Source organism: Ictalurus punctatus, chromosome 19, assembly GCF_001660625.3.
Source record: "Ictalurus punctatus breed USDA103 chromosome 19, Coco_2.0, whole genome shotgun sequence".
Lineage (NCBI taxonomy): Eukaryota > Metazoa > Chordata > Actinopteri > Siluriformes > Ictaluridae > Ictalurus > Ictalurus punctatus.
This window is the reverse complement of record NC_030434.2, coordinates 28,009,090-28,022,421: the sequence shown is the minus strand read 5'-3', so window position 1 is coordinate 28,022,421 and position 13,332 is coordinate 28,009,090. Positions and strand designations below refer to the sequence as shown.

Sequence of the window (13,332 nt, the reverse complement as noted above, 5' to 3'; positions counted from 1 at the left end):
GGGGGTACAAATTGTTTTCAAGACAAAAAACACAGACAGGGCATCATTTGGGAACTTTGTATTTTATTAATTTTCAAGTAGAATGTGTATAAATGAAAAACCCTGTGTTCCCTCTCCCTCTGCATTTTCTTTTTGCTGGAGAGAGGCGGAGCTTAGCTGCCTTTTATCCAACTGTCAGTGCAGACCAGTGTTCCCAACTTAGCCACTTTTCAGACCCCTTTAGCGACTTAAAAAAAAAAGGTTTCTAGCAACAAATCAAGCAACTTTTTGGACAAACGTTAGCAGCTTTCCAAACATCAGCAGTACTGTCCTGCAAGCATGAGGTATTGTTTTCCCGCTGCACTCACACCTCTCTCTGTGTCTGCTCTGTTCAGTGAGAGGCTGAGAGCCGGAGATTTAACAGTGTCATGGATAATGAGACGCGCCCTTCATCCCAATTTACACCACTCGTATGTGAATGTTTTCAGAAAAGATGAATAGAATGCAACATGTTTTACATGTAACACAGTCCACGTTATTACAGCCAAGTTCTCTTGTTCAAAGTAGTTATAGTGTTCAGAAACATTTTTGATCATTCATGTTCCATACCTGTCTGTTATATTTTATATATATATATATATATATATATATATATATATATATATATATATACACATATAGTTTTATAAAAGTCATAAAAGTTATTTTCAAAAATCATACAACTTTTTAAAAGTAATTGAAAAAAGTACAAAAACACAAAAGCTAAATAAATATTTATCAAACACAATATATATATATATATATATATATATATATATATATATATATATATAGAGAGAGAGAGAGAGAGAGAGAGAGAGAGAGAGAATAGATCATCATTATTCCTGGTCTCCTCCAATATAGGGGAGGGGCATGCCACATGATAGGGGAGGCTTAGGGGGGCTTTGGTTACAAAAGGTTGAGAATGCATTACATGAATGTTGTTCCTATGTAGGTATGAGCATAGCTGCTGTGCTACAACCTTTTCTAAAATCTTGTAGATAAAGGAGAGAATAGATGTTGGGCTATAGCTGGACAGTGGCTGAGGTCAGGTCCCAAAAGGGACCTAACAACCCTAACATAAAGCGTACTTCTGTATCATGATAAGATTGTAAAGTCACTCAGAACAAATAAAATATACAGTGTAATTGTCATTAATATAAATCAGGACCTGCTGAGGGGAGGGGAGAGGCTAATCGAGCTAACTTTTCCCTTATCATTGGCTATGTACCTAAGTCATTTAAACTAGTGGTTATCAAACCGCTGATTAAAAAACATTTACATTTATTTATTTAGGACACACTTTTATCCAAAGCAACTTACAAATGAGGAAACACACACAAAGTGATATATCAAGTGGAGAACAATACAAGTAGTGCTACAATACATGATTTATAATTGAGTTCTAGAAAAGCAAAGTGCATAGAGTAGAGGGGTAAGTGCCAGAGTATGTGTGTTTTTTTTTGTTGTTTTTTTTGTTGGGTGTTGACGGAAGAGGTGGGTCTTTAGCTGTTTTTTGAGGATGGTGAGAGATTCTGTGGTCCGGATTGAGGTTGGAAGTTCATTCCACCACTGAGGAACAGTTAGTTTGAATGTTCTTGAAAGGGACCTTGAGTCACGCTGAGTAGGAACTACTAAGCGTCGGTTGTTGCTTGGTCGCAGATTGCGTGAGGGAACGTAAGCCTTCGGGAGAGAGTTGAGGTGGGGGCGCTGTTCCAGTCTTGTAGTTGAGCATCACGGCCTTGAATTTGATACGGGCGGCTACAGGAAGCCAGTGGAGGAGATGAAGAGGGGTGTGACATGAGCGACATGCTATGGAGCTCTGTATGAGGGCTGGCTAACGTTAGCATTTAGCTTTAGCCCTCTCATTTAATCAAGCACTTAAAGTTATATCACAACATTTAGACAATTAGATTTCACTTATTTGGAGTAACATACTGTTACACAGGTACTGTGCTTGTTACAGCAGCTAGCGTCAGTGCTCCATGTCTCTGTGGCTAATGTTAGCATTTAACTTTTGCCCACTAGGCCATTCAAGTGATGGAAGTGATCCAAGTTATTGAAGGGGCATGGTGGAGTGTCTATAAAATGACTGACACGAGGCCCACACGAACATTTCCACTCCGAATGAAGTGCAGAAGGTTTTTTTTCAGCTACATAATACAGCTCCAAGCTTAAACTACTATTTATTATTATTGATCCTGTTCTGTATATTTTTCAGGTAATTTTAACATTTTAGAAATGTAAAACAAATTAGTTATTGCTCCTTTAATTATGTAGTAATTATTAATTAATATACCATGAACAATTAATGATGTGTGTTAAAGTAGCTGAACAGAGAATCGCAATTATTAAATTCAGTGGCTGTGTTTAGTTGTAGTGTGTGTGTGTGTGTGTGTGTGTGTGTGTGTGTGTGTGTGTGTGTGTGTGTGTGTATACACCCTCCAATGTGGTTTTGTATTCTGTCGCGCGTGTTATTTTGACTAATGCTTCTTTTTTGTCTTTTTATCCCTTTGTTGTGTTAACTGGATCAAGTGTGTGTTTTGTCTGATTATGTTTCCTTTCATGTGTGTGTGTGTGTGTGTGTGTGTGTGTGTGTGTGTGTGTGTGTGTGTGTAGCATCATGCAGAGAACAGAGAGCACCCCGCCCCCTCAGGTAAGCATCTGTCTCCTCAGTGTGTGTGTGTGTGTGTGTGTGCGGGTGTGTGTGTGTGTGTGCGGGTGTGTGTGTAAACTGTGTGATCATCTTGATTGTTGGCTCCAGATTCACAGATTCCCTATTGGATGGTTTGGTGTAGGGTTCCACCAATCAGCTAACAGTGTGGGTCATGAGATTATTAAACCGCGTGTGAGAATGTCTTTGAGCATGACTTAAATATCATTAGATGGTCTGAGTTCCTACATGAAAATATACAGAAAATGTCCATACACAGAAGTGAACGTGTCTGTGAATCTGTAAATGAAAACAGGAATGGCTCTGAGTGGTTGTGCTTTAAAGGCTATCTTTGGAAATGGTAGTAGCCATGAGTGGGTGTGTCTCAAAGGCTATTGATGAGAATATGGATGTCTTTGAGGTCATATTAAGGAATGAGTGCACACCTGCATAAGAGACAAGAAGAGCAGGCATGGGACAGAGTGAAATTAAAACACCATTAGGAGAGAGCTCTGTTAAAGAAAAGAGCTTTTGTGATTTTCTGTTAAATTCCACACAGAACACAGTTGACCAGTGATTAAAATGTGGGCGTGTCTGAAAGACCACTGTTAAAAATGTGTTTTGCTGTAGGTGGTGTGATTCCCAGTGATGATGCTAGTGTTCTGACTCCGGGTAGGATGAGGAAGGAGGCGGGGCTTCATTCACACAACAAAGAACAGATCACCATCAGCACCCTGAGCCCGGGATCCAATCCAGGACATGGTGAGGGTACACACACATCTACACACACATATACACACACACACACACACATACACACACACACACGTGCACACATTCGCGCACACACACACACACACACACACATACACATTCACAAGTTCCATTAGTGTATGTGTGTACAGTATGTTTGTGTTAACCATCAATAGGGGGCAGCAAATCTCAAAATATCGTGGAGGTAATATCATGTCATGTGTGAAAGGGACGTGTGTGCCACTGACATCATCAACACATCCAGCCAATCAGCATTCAGCTCCGTCTCCTAGAAACTGGCTCTGTGTTTACACTCTGGCCTCCTTTCAATCCAGACACCTGTGTGTTTAATGTGATTCTGAAGGGAGAGAGAGAGAGACAGACTGAGGGAAAGAGACTAAAGGAAAGAGACTATCAGAGTCATAGAGACTGACAGATAGAGAGTCAGACAGACAGATTGGATTGCAGTGGATTAGAGGATTATCTGAACATGCAAGTGAGCTGTTCATCTTCACCAATCACAGAGCTTCATCCTGACACATGCTTCAAACCTGTCCAATAAGAAGAGAGAGAGAGAGAGAGAGTGTGTGTGTGTGTGTGTGTGTGTCTGTGTGTGTGTGTGTGTGTGAGCACACACACGTGTGTGATTCTGTGTGTGCGTGTGTGTGATTTTGTGTATTATCTTTAACACTTAAACTTGTTGCTTTGCTGTACATGAGGCAAGTATAGTGTAGCTGAGCTGTGTTTTTGTGGGTGTGTGTGTGCGTGTGTGTGAGTGATTTGTACAGTAATGTAGCTCCTCAATGGCTTGTTATGTCAGTAGTGCCTAAAGATTTTGTGTGATCATCAGGGAGAGAGGGAGGTTTATTAGCATAACATTAGCAGGCTGTATGTGGGTTAATCTAATGGGCTTTAAGCAGCACTGAACACTGTCAATAATTTCAGTTCATATTGAGTCACTTTATACTGTCAGGTCATACTGAGTCAGTCTGTACTGATTCACTTTATACTGCGTCACTTTATACTGAGTCAGTTCATATTGAGTCAGTCTGTAGTGATTCACGTTATTCTGATTCACTTCATACCGAGTCACTATATACCGGTCATATATGGGGTCGGCTGATGTCACGACTGCTCTGTCACTTTTTTGTATACTTTTGTTTAATTTCCGCACCTTTCTTACTTTCCACCTCTTTTTTTTTTCACCATGGCTACTATTAGTTACAACATAAGTAGTCTTATTTCTATTGGTGTACAAAACACTCACCAGTCATTGGTTTTAGTACCGGATCCATCCTGGCTGAGTGAGATCCTGAGAAGGAACAAAGGACGCGACCAATACTGGCGGCCCCGAGGGAAATGAGCTGGAGTCAGGAACAGGCTGAGAGCTCGCACACACCGCGCTCCCCTGCCTAACATCCTGCTAGCAAACATCCAGTCTCTGGTGAACAAGCTGGATGACATCATGGCCAGGATCAAGTTCCAGGGGGACATTTGGGACTGCAACCTCCTCTGATTCACTGAGATATGGCTGAACCCAGCGGTTCCGGACCACACTATCCGAGGGGAAGACAAGAGGAGGTGGAGTGTGTCTGATGGTGAACAGCAGCTGGTGCAAGAGTGCAAGCATTGTTCCTCTAACATGCTCCTGTACACCCAACCTGGAGCTCTTGACCAACAATTGTCACCCTTTCTACCTTACACGGGAATTGACCTCGGTCATAGTCAGCGCCTTTTATATTCTACCTCAGGCAGACATGGATACTGCTTTACATGAGCGACATGATGCGCTCACCATTCACCAGAAAAATCACTGGGACGCTGTGCTCATTGTAGCAGGGGACTTTAACAGAACCAACCTCAAACGCACAGTGTCAAACCTCCACCAGTACATCATGCACAGGGGCAAGAGAACACTGGACCATTGCTACACCCCATTTACAAGGCACAGGTTCATCCACTGTTTGGAAAATCTGACCACGCTACCATCTTCCTCATGCCTAAATACAAACAAAGGCTTAAACAGGAAGCTCCGGTTCAGCGGGAGGCCGCACGCTAGACGGACCAATCAGTGGTCGCTCTGCAGGACGCACTAGATGACACAGACTGGGACATGTTCCAGCGTAGCTCCGACGACGTCAACGTGTTTATGGAAGCAGTTGTGGGATTTATCGGGAAACTGATGGATGATACAGTCCAGAAAAAAACAGTGAGAACATTTCCCAACCAGCATCTAGCACTGGTGTTCACAGAGATATTCAACCTCTCCCTGAACAGTCAGTAATCCCTACGTGCTTCAAGCAGTCCATCATCATTCCTGTCCCAAAAAACCCCAGCCTGCCTGCCAGGATGACTGTCGTCCTGTCCCCATGACTTCTGTTGTGATGAAGTGCTTTGAAAGACTGATCAGAGACTTCAGCTCAGCTCAGACTACTGCTCAGTATTTAACACTATAACTCCCTCCAAACCCGCCACCAATCAAGTTAGTTACAGTTCATATTTTCGCTCTGAAGAGAATAGCAGCCCTGAGTGGACATCTGAACTTGAACAAGGTTGGAGGGATTTTGGTCCATAGCTTTATATTTTCAGGTTTGTGGGTTGTGGACTTATGGGCCATGTAGACTTCACTTTTCAATTCCCTGATTTGTTTATATGTTGATTATAACAGCAGGGGCTTTTCCTTCCTTTTTCCTTTTGTTACCAAACCATGCTGATGTTCAGGGATGTAAAGTTTGATTTTGGTCTCATCTGATCATGCTAATTTGAGTTTTGTTGATGCTTGGTGAACTTCAGGAGCTGTGTTTTCTGAGATGCAGTCAGGAGTGGTTTCTTTTCTGCAGCACTTCCAAACAGCTTGTTTTTATGAACGTGGTGTTTAACAGCTGATTTTAAAACAACCACAAAAATCACATTTTAGAACTGTGCAGTTATAAAACACTGCTCTTTACACTGTTTTTCCTCTTCCCTTACCTTCTCTCACTATGTCTTTCATGGCTCATCCGATTCCTGCCAATTTTCGGAGTGTTTGAGACATGAGAAACTTATTGCTATGGCCATAATTGTGTTTAAGGTTGTTATAACAGCTGATGTATTTTAAATGCATTTCCTGAATTATGCAGGTCTACAACCATCTCTCTCTTTTTGTGGGTTTTTTCTTCATCATGTTACGCCACGGCCAGCAGATGGCACAGTGGCTTGGCTCCGGACGAGTCGTGTGACTTTGTTTTGGTTCGCTCGCTTAATGCTTGAGCATTTAGTTTAAGTGTCTTTAATTTGCCCCATGTGTCCATGTTTTGGTTGTGATTATGTTTACTATTTAAACCCCTCGGTTAGTGAGTACTTGGCTCAGTATTATAGTTTGTATAGTTGATGTCGTCTGTTTCCATGCCTTGATTCATGATCTTGTTTTATGCCACGATTCCAGTTTCTCGTTTTCCGGTGAAGACCGCGTTTTCTTTGGTTTAGAGTTACGTGGTTAATAAAGACTTTGATCTGCACCTGCATCCGCCTCCAGACCCGATCCGTTACAGAATACTGAGCTTACCAAACGGAAGCAGCAGATCAACAAAATGAGCGCGGAGTTGAACAGAGACAGCTGCAAGCTGGGCTATGCGCCACGTCGCCCCCCGCGCCCTTGACCTCGTCCCCACCACCGGAGAACCACACCGTGCAACGCAGCCAGCAAAGCGGCCGGAACATCTGGGGCTTCCCACTGCAGGGGAACTGTACAGCGCCACGCAGACAGCAGAGTGACCTGAGCATCTGGGGCTTCCTACTGCAGGGGAATTGCACCACGCCGCGCAGTCCAGAGGTGAAGGCTGGCCCATAAATTTTTTTTGGGGGGGGGGCAACAAAGACAGCAGAGCTCCAGCCTGAGGCCTGCAGGGAGGCCTCAGCTGTGGAGCACCTGCCTGAGGGTAACATGACGACCTCAGAGCTGCAGCTTGAGGCCTACTGGGAGGTCTCTGCGGGGGAGCTCCCGACAGCCGAGGAAGCTGTCCTGCTGTCCAGCCCGGCCGAGGAGGTCGTCCCGCTGCCCTGCACAGCCGAGGAAGCTGTCCTGCTGTCCAGCCCGGCAGAGGAGGTCGTCCCGCTGCCCTGCACAGCCGAGGAAGCTGTCCTGCTGTCCAGCCCGGCCGAGGAGGCCGTCCCGCTGCCCTGCACCGCCGAGGAAGCTGTCCTGCTCTCCAGCCCGGCCGAGGAGGCCGTCCCGCTGCCCTGCACAGCCGAGGAAGCTGTCCTGCTGCCCTGTCCGGCCGATGAGGCTGTCCCGCTGCCCTGCCCGGCCGAGGAGGCCGTCCCGCTGTCCTGTCCGGCCGAGGAGGCCGTCGCGCCGCCCAGCCCTCCTGTACCGCTGGGGACGCCGCCCAGCCCTCCAGTCCCGCTGGGGGCACCGCCCCCGGTGACACTGGAACTGGAAGGATGGGCGGTGTCCCCAGCGGGACTGGAGGGCTGGGCGGTGTCCCCAGCAAGACTGGAGGGCTGGGCGGCGTCCCCAGCGGTACAGGAGGGCTGGGCGGCGCGACGGCGCGACAGGACAGCTTCCCAGGGACGCCTCCCTGCCACCGTCTGCAACTAGACCTCATGTTAGGTGTTACTACCCCATCACTTCTTATTTTTCCTCACCCAGAGCCAAAAGTTGCTTTTCTTGGCCTCTTCAGCCAAGTCTTTCAGGGCCTTCTGCTGGTTTGCTCCAGTTACTTCCATAACCTTCAGAAAGGAAACAGTTGGTGTTCCAACAGAGCCACGGCATCCTACTTCTACCGGGTTCTCCAGCAAGCCTCCTTGCACTCAGCAATGAGATCTGAGTACTTCAGCCTCTTCCTCTTGAAGGCAGCTTCTACTCCCTCCTCCCATGGGACAGTTAGCTCGATGAGGAGCACTGTCTTGGTGCTGCTGGACCACATAACTATATCAGGGCGGAGACTTGTTTTGGTGATCTCACTAGGGAACTGGAGCATACTGCCAAGATCAACTCTTATTCTCCTGTCCTGTGTGTAAGGAACTAACCTTGATGGAACTCTTGGTGTGGCGCTTGTGTTGCCCTCACCTTCTCTGACAAATTGGATGTAGTGACACACTGGTGGAGGATGACCTCTACATGCCCCTCCAGCACCTCGGCCAATATACTCAGGACTTTTATCTTGTCGCCACCAGCCTCAAAAGATGCGCTGGAGACTTGTGCTTGGACTGCTGCTGAGGGAACAGCATTCTTCCTGGCCAAACTACTGGTGCAGGTTCTGAGGGCAAGGGAGAGTGTATGTTGACCTGGGAGAAGGCTGTCGAGTCCTTCCACCGAGACATGTGAAGCCAGGCAGCTGCATCTTTCGAGCTTCTGTTTATGCTGCGTCACGGGGTGGCATGACAAACTCGGATGAAAGCATAGATGCTCCCTTGGACTTCCGGCCACAGATAGCTGTGGCATCCTTTTGTCGATTTTGGAGACATGCTCTGTTCCATCCAATTAATCTGAATTTGATGTCTCATCAAACCCTTTCTGGGTATGTGACCGACATGCCAACCTATCAGCGTTCAACTGACGCATGGCACGGCAGATATGTGCCACATTTACCCATGATTCCCCTTTGCGTCACAGTGCAAATACACATTAACACAAAGTAATAACCAGGCTTGACTCTGACTCTGGGTGCTTTACAGGATGACACAGTGAATATTGAATGTGTTCAGAACTGCAGTGCATTTTGCAAATGTTGTAACCTGAGAGACAGAGAGAGAGAGAGAGAGAGAGAGAGAGAGAGAGAAGTAAAGAAAGATAAAAGAGCAAGTTTAAGGTTAAAATTATCCATTTTTTTAACAAACTCAGTTAAAATCCACTGCTGTTGCTGCTTCTTTTCTTAACACACATGAACGTCAGCAGAACTGTAGTGAGTCAGAAACAGACAACAGATGGAATGGGAGGGAAACGAGGGAGCAGAAAGGAGTGAGAGTGTATGTAGAAGAGTGTGTGCAGTGTCGAGTGGCCGGCTCAGCTCGAGCACTGTCTGTTTGTCTGTCTCTAGAGAAGACTCGAGTGTGTGTGCTGTGTGTAAGAAACAGTTTTGCCATTAAACTCTACTACTGGAGTTAGACTCCGCCTCTCACAATGAAGGAAGAAGGAATTGTGGGTCGTCGTCGTTTCTCCATGTGCGGCGGAATTGGATCTGTTCATCCTGAAAGACGGAAACTTACCCGCAACGCCTCATTCGGGGGCTACAACGAGATAAAAAACAGCCTCGCAGGTAAAGAGATAACGAGCAGCCTCACAGATTAAGAGATAACCAACAGCCTCACAGGTAAATTAGATAATGAACCACTTTAGAGATAACGATGTTCCTCACAAGTAACGAGATAATGAACCGCCTCACTAGAAAAATGTGATAATAAAGAAACAGTTTTACTTTGTTTAGAACTGTGTACTGTGTGTGTGTGTGTGTGTGTTTGTCAGTCTGTATATGTGTGTGTCTGCATGCTTGTATGTGTGTGTGTGTCAGTCTATACAGTGGCAAGAAAAAGTATGTGAACCTTTTTGAATTTCATGGTTTTCTGAATAAATTTGTCATAAAATGTGATCTGATCTTCATCTAAGTCAGGGGTACGGACAAATATAATGTGTCTAAAATAATAACACAAAATAAATTCTGATCCCTCATGTCTTTATTGAACACACTCATTCAACATTCAAAATGGCAGTGGAAAAAGTAAGTGAACCCTTACAATTAATAGCTGGTTGACCCCCCGGCAGCAATCACCTCAACCAGGCGCTTCCTGTAGCTGTGGATCAGACCTGCACGTCGTTCAGGAGGAGTTTTAGCCCATTCTACCTACAGAACTGCTTTAGCTCGGTCATATTCTTTGGGCGTCTCATGTGTATGGCTTTCTTCAAGTCATTCCATAGCATCTCTATTGGGTTGAGGTCTGGGCTCTGACTCCACCCCTCCAAAAGGCGGATTTTGTTTCTCTGAAGCCGTTCTGTTGTGGACTTGCTCCGGTGTTTTGGGTCGTTGTCCTGTTGCATCACCCAACTTCTACACAATTTCAGCTGACACACAGACATTCTCACATTATCCTGAAGAATTGTCTGATATACTCGCGAGTTCATCTTCCTCTCAGTGATTGCAAGCTGGCCAGGCCCTGATGCAGCAGAGCAGGCCCAAATCATGATGTTTCCTCCACCGTACTTTACGGTTGGATTGATGTTTTCATGATGATAGGCCGTGCCTTTTCTACACCAGATGTAGCGCTGTGTGTTTTTTCCAAATAGTTCAATCTTGGTTTCATCAGTCCACAAAACATTTTGCCCATACCACTGTGGAGTGTCAGTGCGCTCTGTGCAAACTTCAGGCGTGCAGCAGCGTTCTTTTCAGTGAGCAGTGGCTTCCTTCGTGGTGTCCTGCCGTAGATACCCTGCTTGTTCAATGTTTAACGTGTTGTAGACTCATGAACAGAGATGTCCGCCAGTTCCAATGATGCCTTCAAATCTTCGGCTGTCATTCGGGGTTGTTTCTTTACCTCAGTGATGAGTCTTCGTTGTGCTCTTGGTGTCATTTTGACTGGGTGCCCACTTGGTAGAGTAGCAACAGTCCCAAAGTGTCTACATTTGTAGAATATTTGCCTAACTGTTTCTAAAGTCTTTGAAATCACTTTGTGACCCTTGCCAGCTTTATGTAAATCAACAATTCATGAACGTAGATCCTCTGAACGCTATTTTTGGCGAGGCATGGCTCATATAAGCGTGTGCTCCTTGTGCAGAGCAAACTCCAAACGTTTGAGGGGTTTTTATCAGTCAAAGTAGCCGTAGTCCACACCTCCAAACTCATTTTCTTAACGAGACTGCAGGTGTGCTGAAACCTGACTCCAATGAGCTTTTTTGAGGTCATTAACTCAAGGGTTCACATACTTTTTCCACAAGCACTATTAGGTTTTTTTGGTTGTTCTCAATAAAGACATGAGGGATCAGAATTGTTTTTTGTGTTATTATTTTACACACATTATATTTGTCCGTACCCCTGACTTAGATGAAGATCAGATCACATTTTATGACAAATTTATGCAGAAAACCATGAAATTCCAAAAAGTCCACATACTTTTTCTTGCCACTGTACGTGTGTCTGCGTGTGTGTCTGTATGTGTGTGTGTCTGTATGTGTGTCTGTATATGTGTGTGTGTGTGTGTCTGCGTGTGTGTCTGTATATATGTGTGTGTGTCTGTATATATGTGTGTGTGTGTGTGTGTGTGTCAGTCTGACCTGAATGTGACTGTACATAGTCAGTGTGCGCAAAATGCACAAGCGATTTAGTATAAATATGTCTCTCTTTCTCTCTCTCTCAGTCACACACACACACACACACACACAGGTGATCAGTCCTGCAGGAATAATGATGGATTATTTAGCCCTCAGTAAGAGGAAGTAGGCGGGGCCAGCATTAGTTATTTGCACTTCGCATGTTAATGAGGTGGTTATGCTAATGGGCTTCTGTTTCTTTCTCAGAATTAACATGTTGAAGAGCTCTCTATTATACATGCAGTGACGATGGAACAGTACACACACACACATCCACACACACACAGTGCAGACAGTAGCAGGGTGAAAGCGAGAATCAAGAGCTGCTCTGTGTGTGTGTGTGTGTGTGTGTGTGTGTGTGTGTGTGTGTGTGTGTGTGTGTTTGCAGGTTTTGAAAGGAAGGAGGACATATTACCTTTAAAAGAGGATTCATCTCTGTCCCTATCTAAAAGCAGGGTAACACACACACATACATGCACACACACACATACATGCACACACACACACACATGCGCACACACACACATGCACACACATACACGCACACACAAACAAACACATACGCACATGCACACACACATACATGCGCGCACACACACACACACATGCACACACATACACGCACACACAAACAAACACACACACACGCACACACACACAGACACACACACCCCTATTCCAGGAGAGAGTTACAAAGCTGTGTGTGTGTGTGTGTGTGTGTGTGTGTGTGCGCGTGTGTGTGTGTCTGAACTACAGTCTGAGTCTAAGCTGTATAATGGATCAGATAAAGATGTTTCAACCTCAGCTAACAAACTCACCAAGAAAGAGTCTCTCAAGGTAAGAGCTCCTACTCCCTATTCCCTACACCCTATTCCCTACACCCTATTCCCTACATCCTACTCCCTACACCCTACTCCCTACACCCTACTCCCTATTCCCTACTCCATATTCCCTACTCCATATTCCCTACACCCTATTCCCTACTCCATATTCCCTACACCCTATTCCCTACACCCTACTCCCTACTCCATATTCTCTACACCCTACTCCCTACTCCCTATTCCCTTCTCTCTATTCCCTACTCCCTATTCCCTACTCTCTATTCCCTATTCCCTACTCCCTACACCCTACTCTCTATTCCATACTCTATTCCCTTCACCCTACTCCCTATTCCCTTCACCCTACTCCCTTCACCCTACTCCCTATTCCCTATTCCCTACTCTCTACTCCCTTCACCCTACTCCCTACTCCCTACACCCTATTCCCTACACCCTGCTCTCTATTCCCTGCTCCCTACACCCTACTCCCTACACCCTACTCCCTACTCCCTTCACCCTATTCCCTACACTCTATTCTCTATTCCCTACTCTCTACTCCCTACTCCCTTCACCCTACACCCTCCTCTGTATTCCCTACACCCTACTCCCTTCACCCTAATCCCTATTCCCTACACCCTATTCCCTACACCCTATTCCCTACACTCTATTCTCTATTCCCTACTCTCTACTCCCTACTCCCTTCACCCTACTCCCTATTCCCTACTCTCTATTCCCTACACTTTACTCCCTATTCCCTACTCCCTACTCCTTACACCCTACTCCCAGCATCCTGCCTCTGACCTGATCCG

At 45.5% G+C, this 13,332-nt stretch overlaps 1 protein-coding gene across 9 annotated transcripts in view; it reads left to right on the top strand.

The window, feature by feature from the left end:
* osbpl8 (oxysterol binding protein-like 8) overlaps positions 1–13,332 on the top strand; it is a 46,783-nt gene that overhangs the window by 14,026 nt on the left and 19,425 nt on the right. For 5 of the 9 annotated variants that reach the window (XM_053688117.1, XM_053688115.1, XM_053688113.1 and 2 more), the window contains exons 3-6: positions 2,638–2,674; positions 3,302–3,433; positions 12,094–12,161; positions 12,462–12,542. In XM_053688117.1, the coding sequence (XP_053544092.1) occupies positions 2,638–2,674; positions 3,302–3,433; positions 12,094–12,161; positions 12,462–12,542 (318 nt within the window). Of the gene's footprint in view, positions 1–2,637; positions 2,675–3,301; positions 3,434–9,444; positions 9,664–12,093; positions 12,162–12,461; positions 12,543–13,332 lie in introns of those variants that run through there. The other 4 variants (XM_047162332.2, XM_053688112.1, XM_053688114.1 and 1 more) reach the window with 3 other exon arrangements.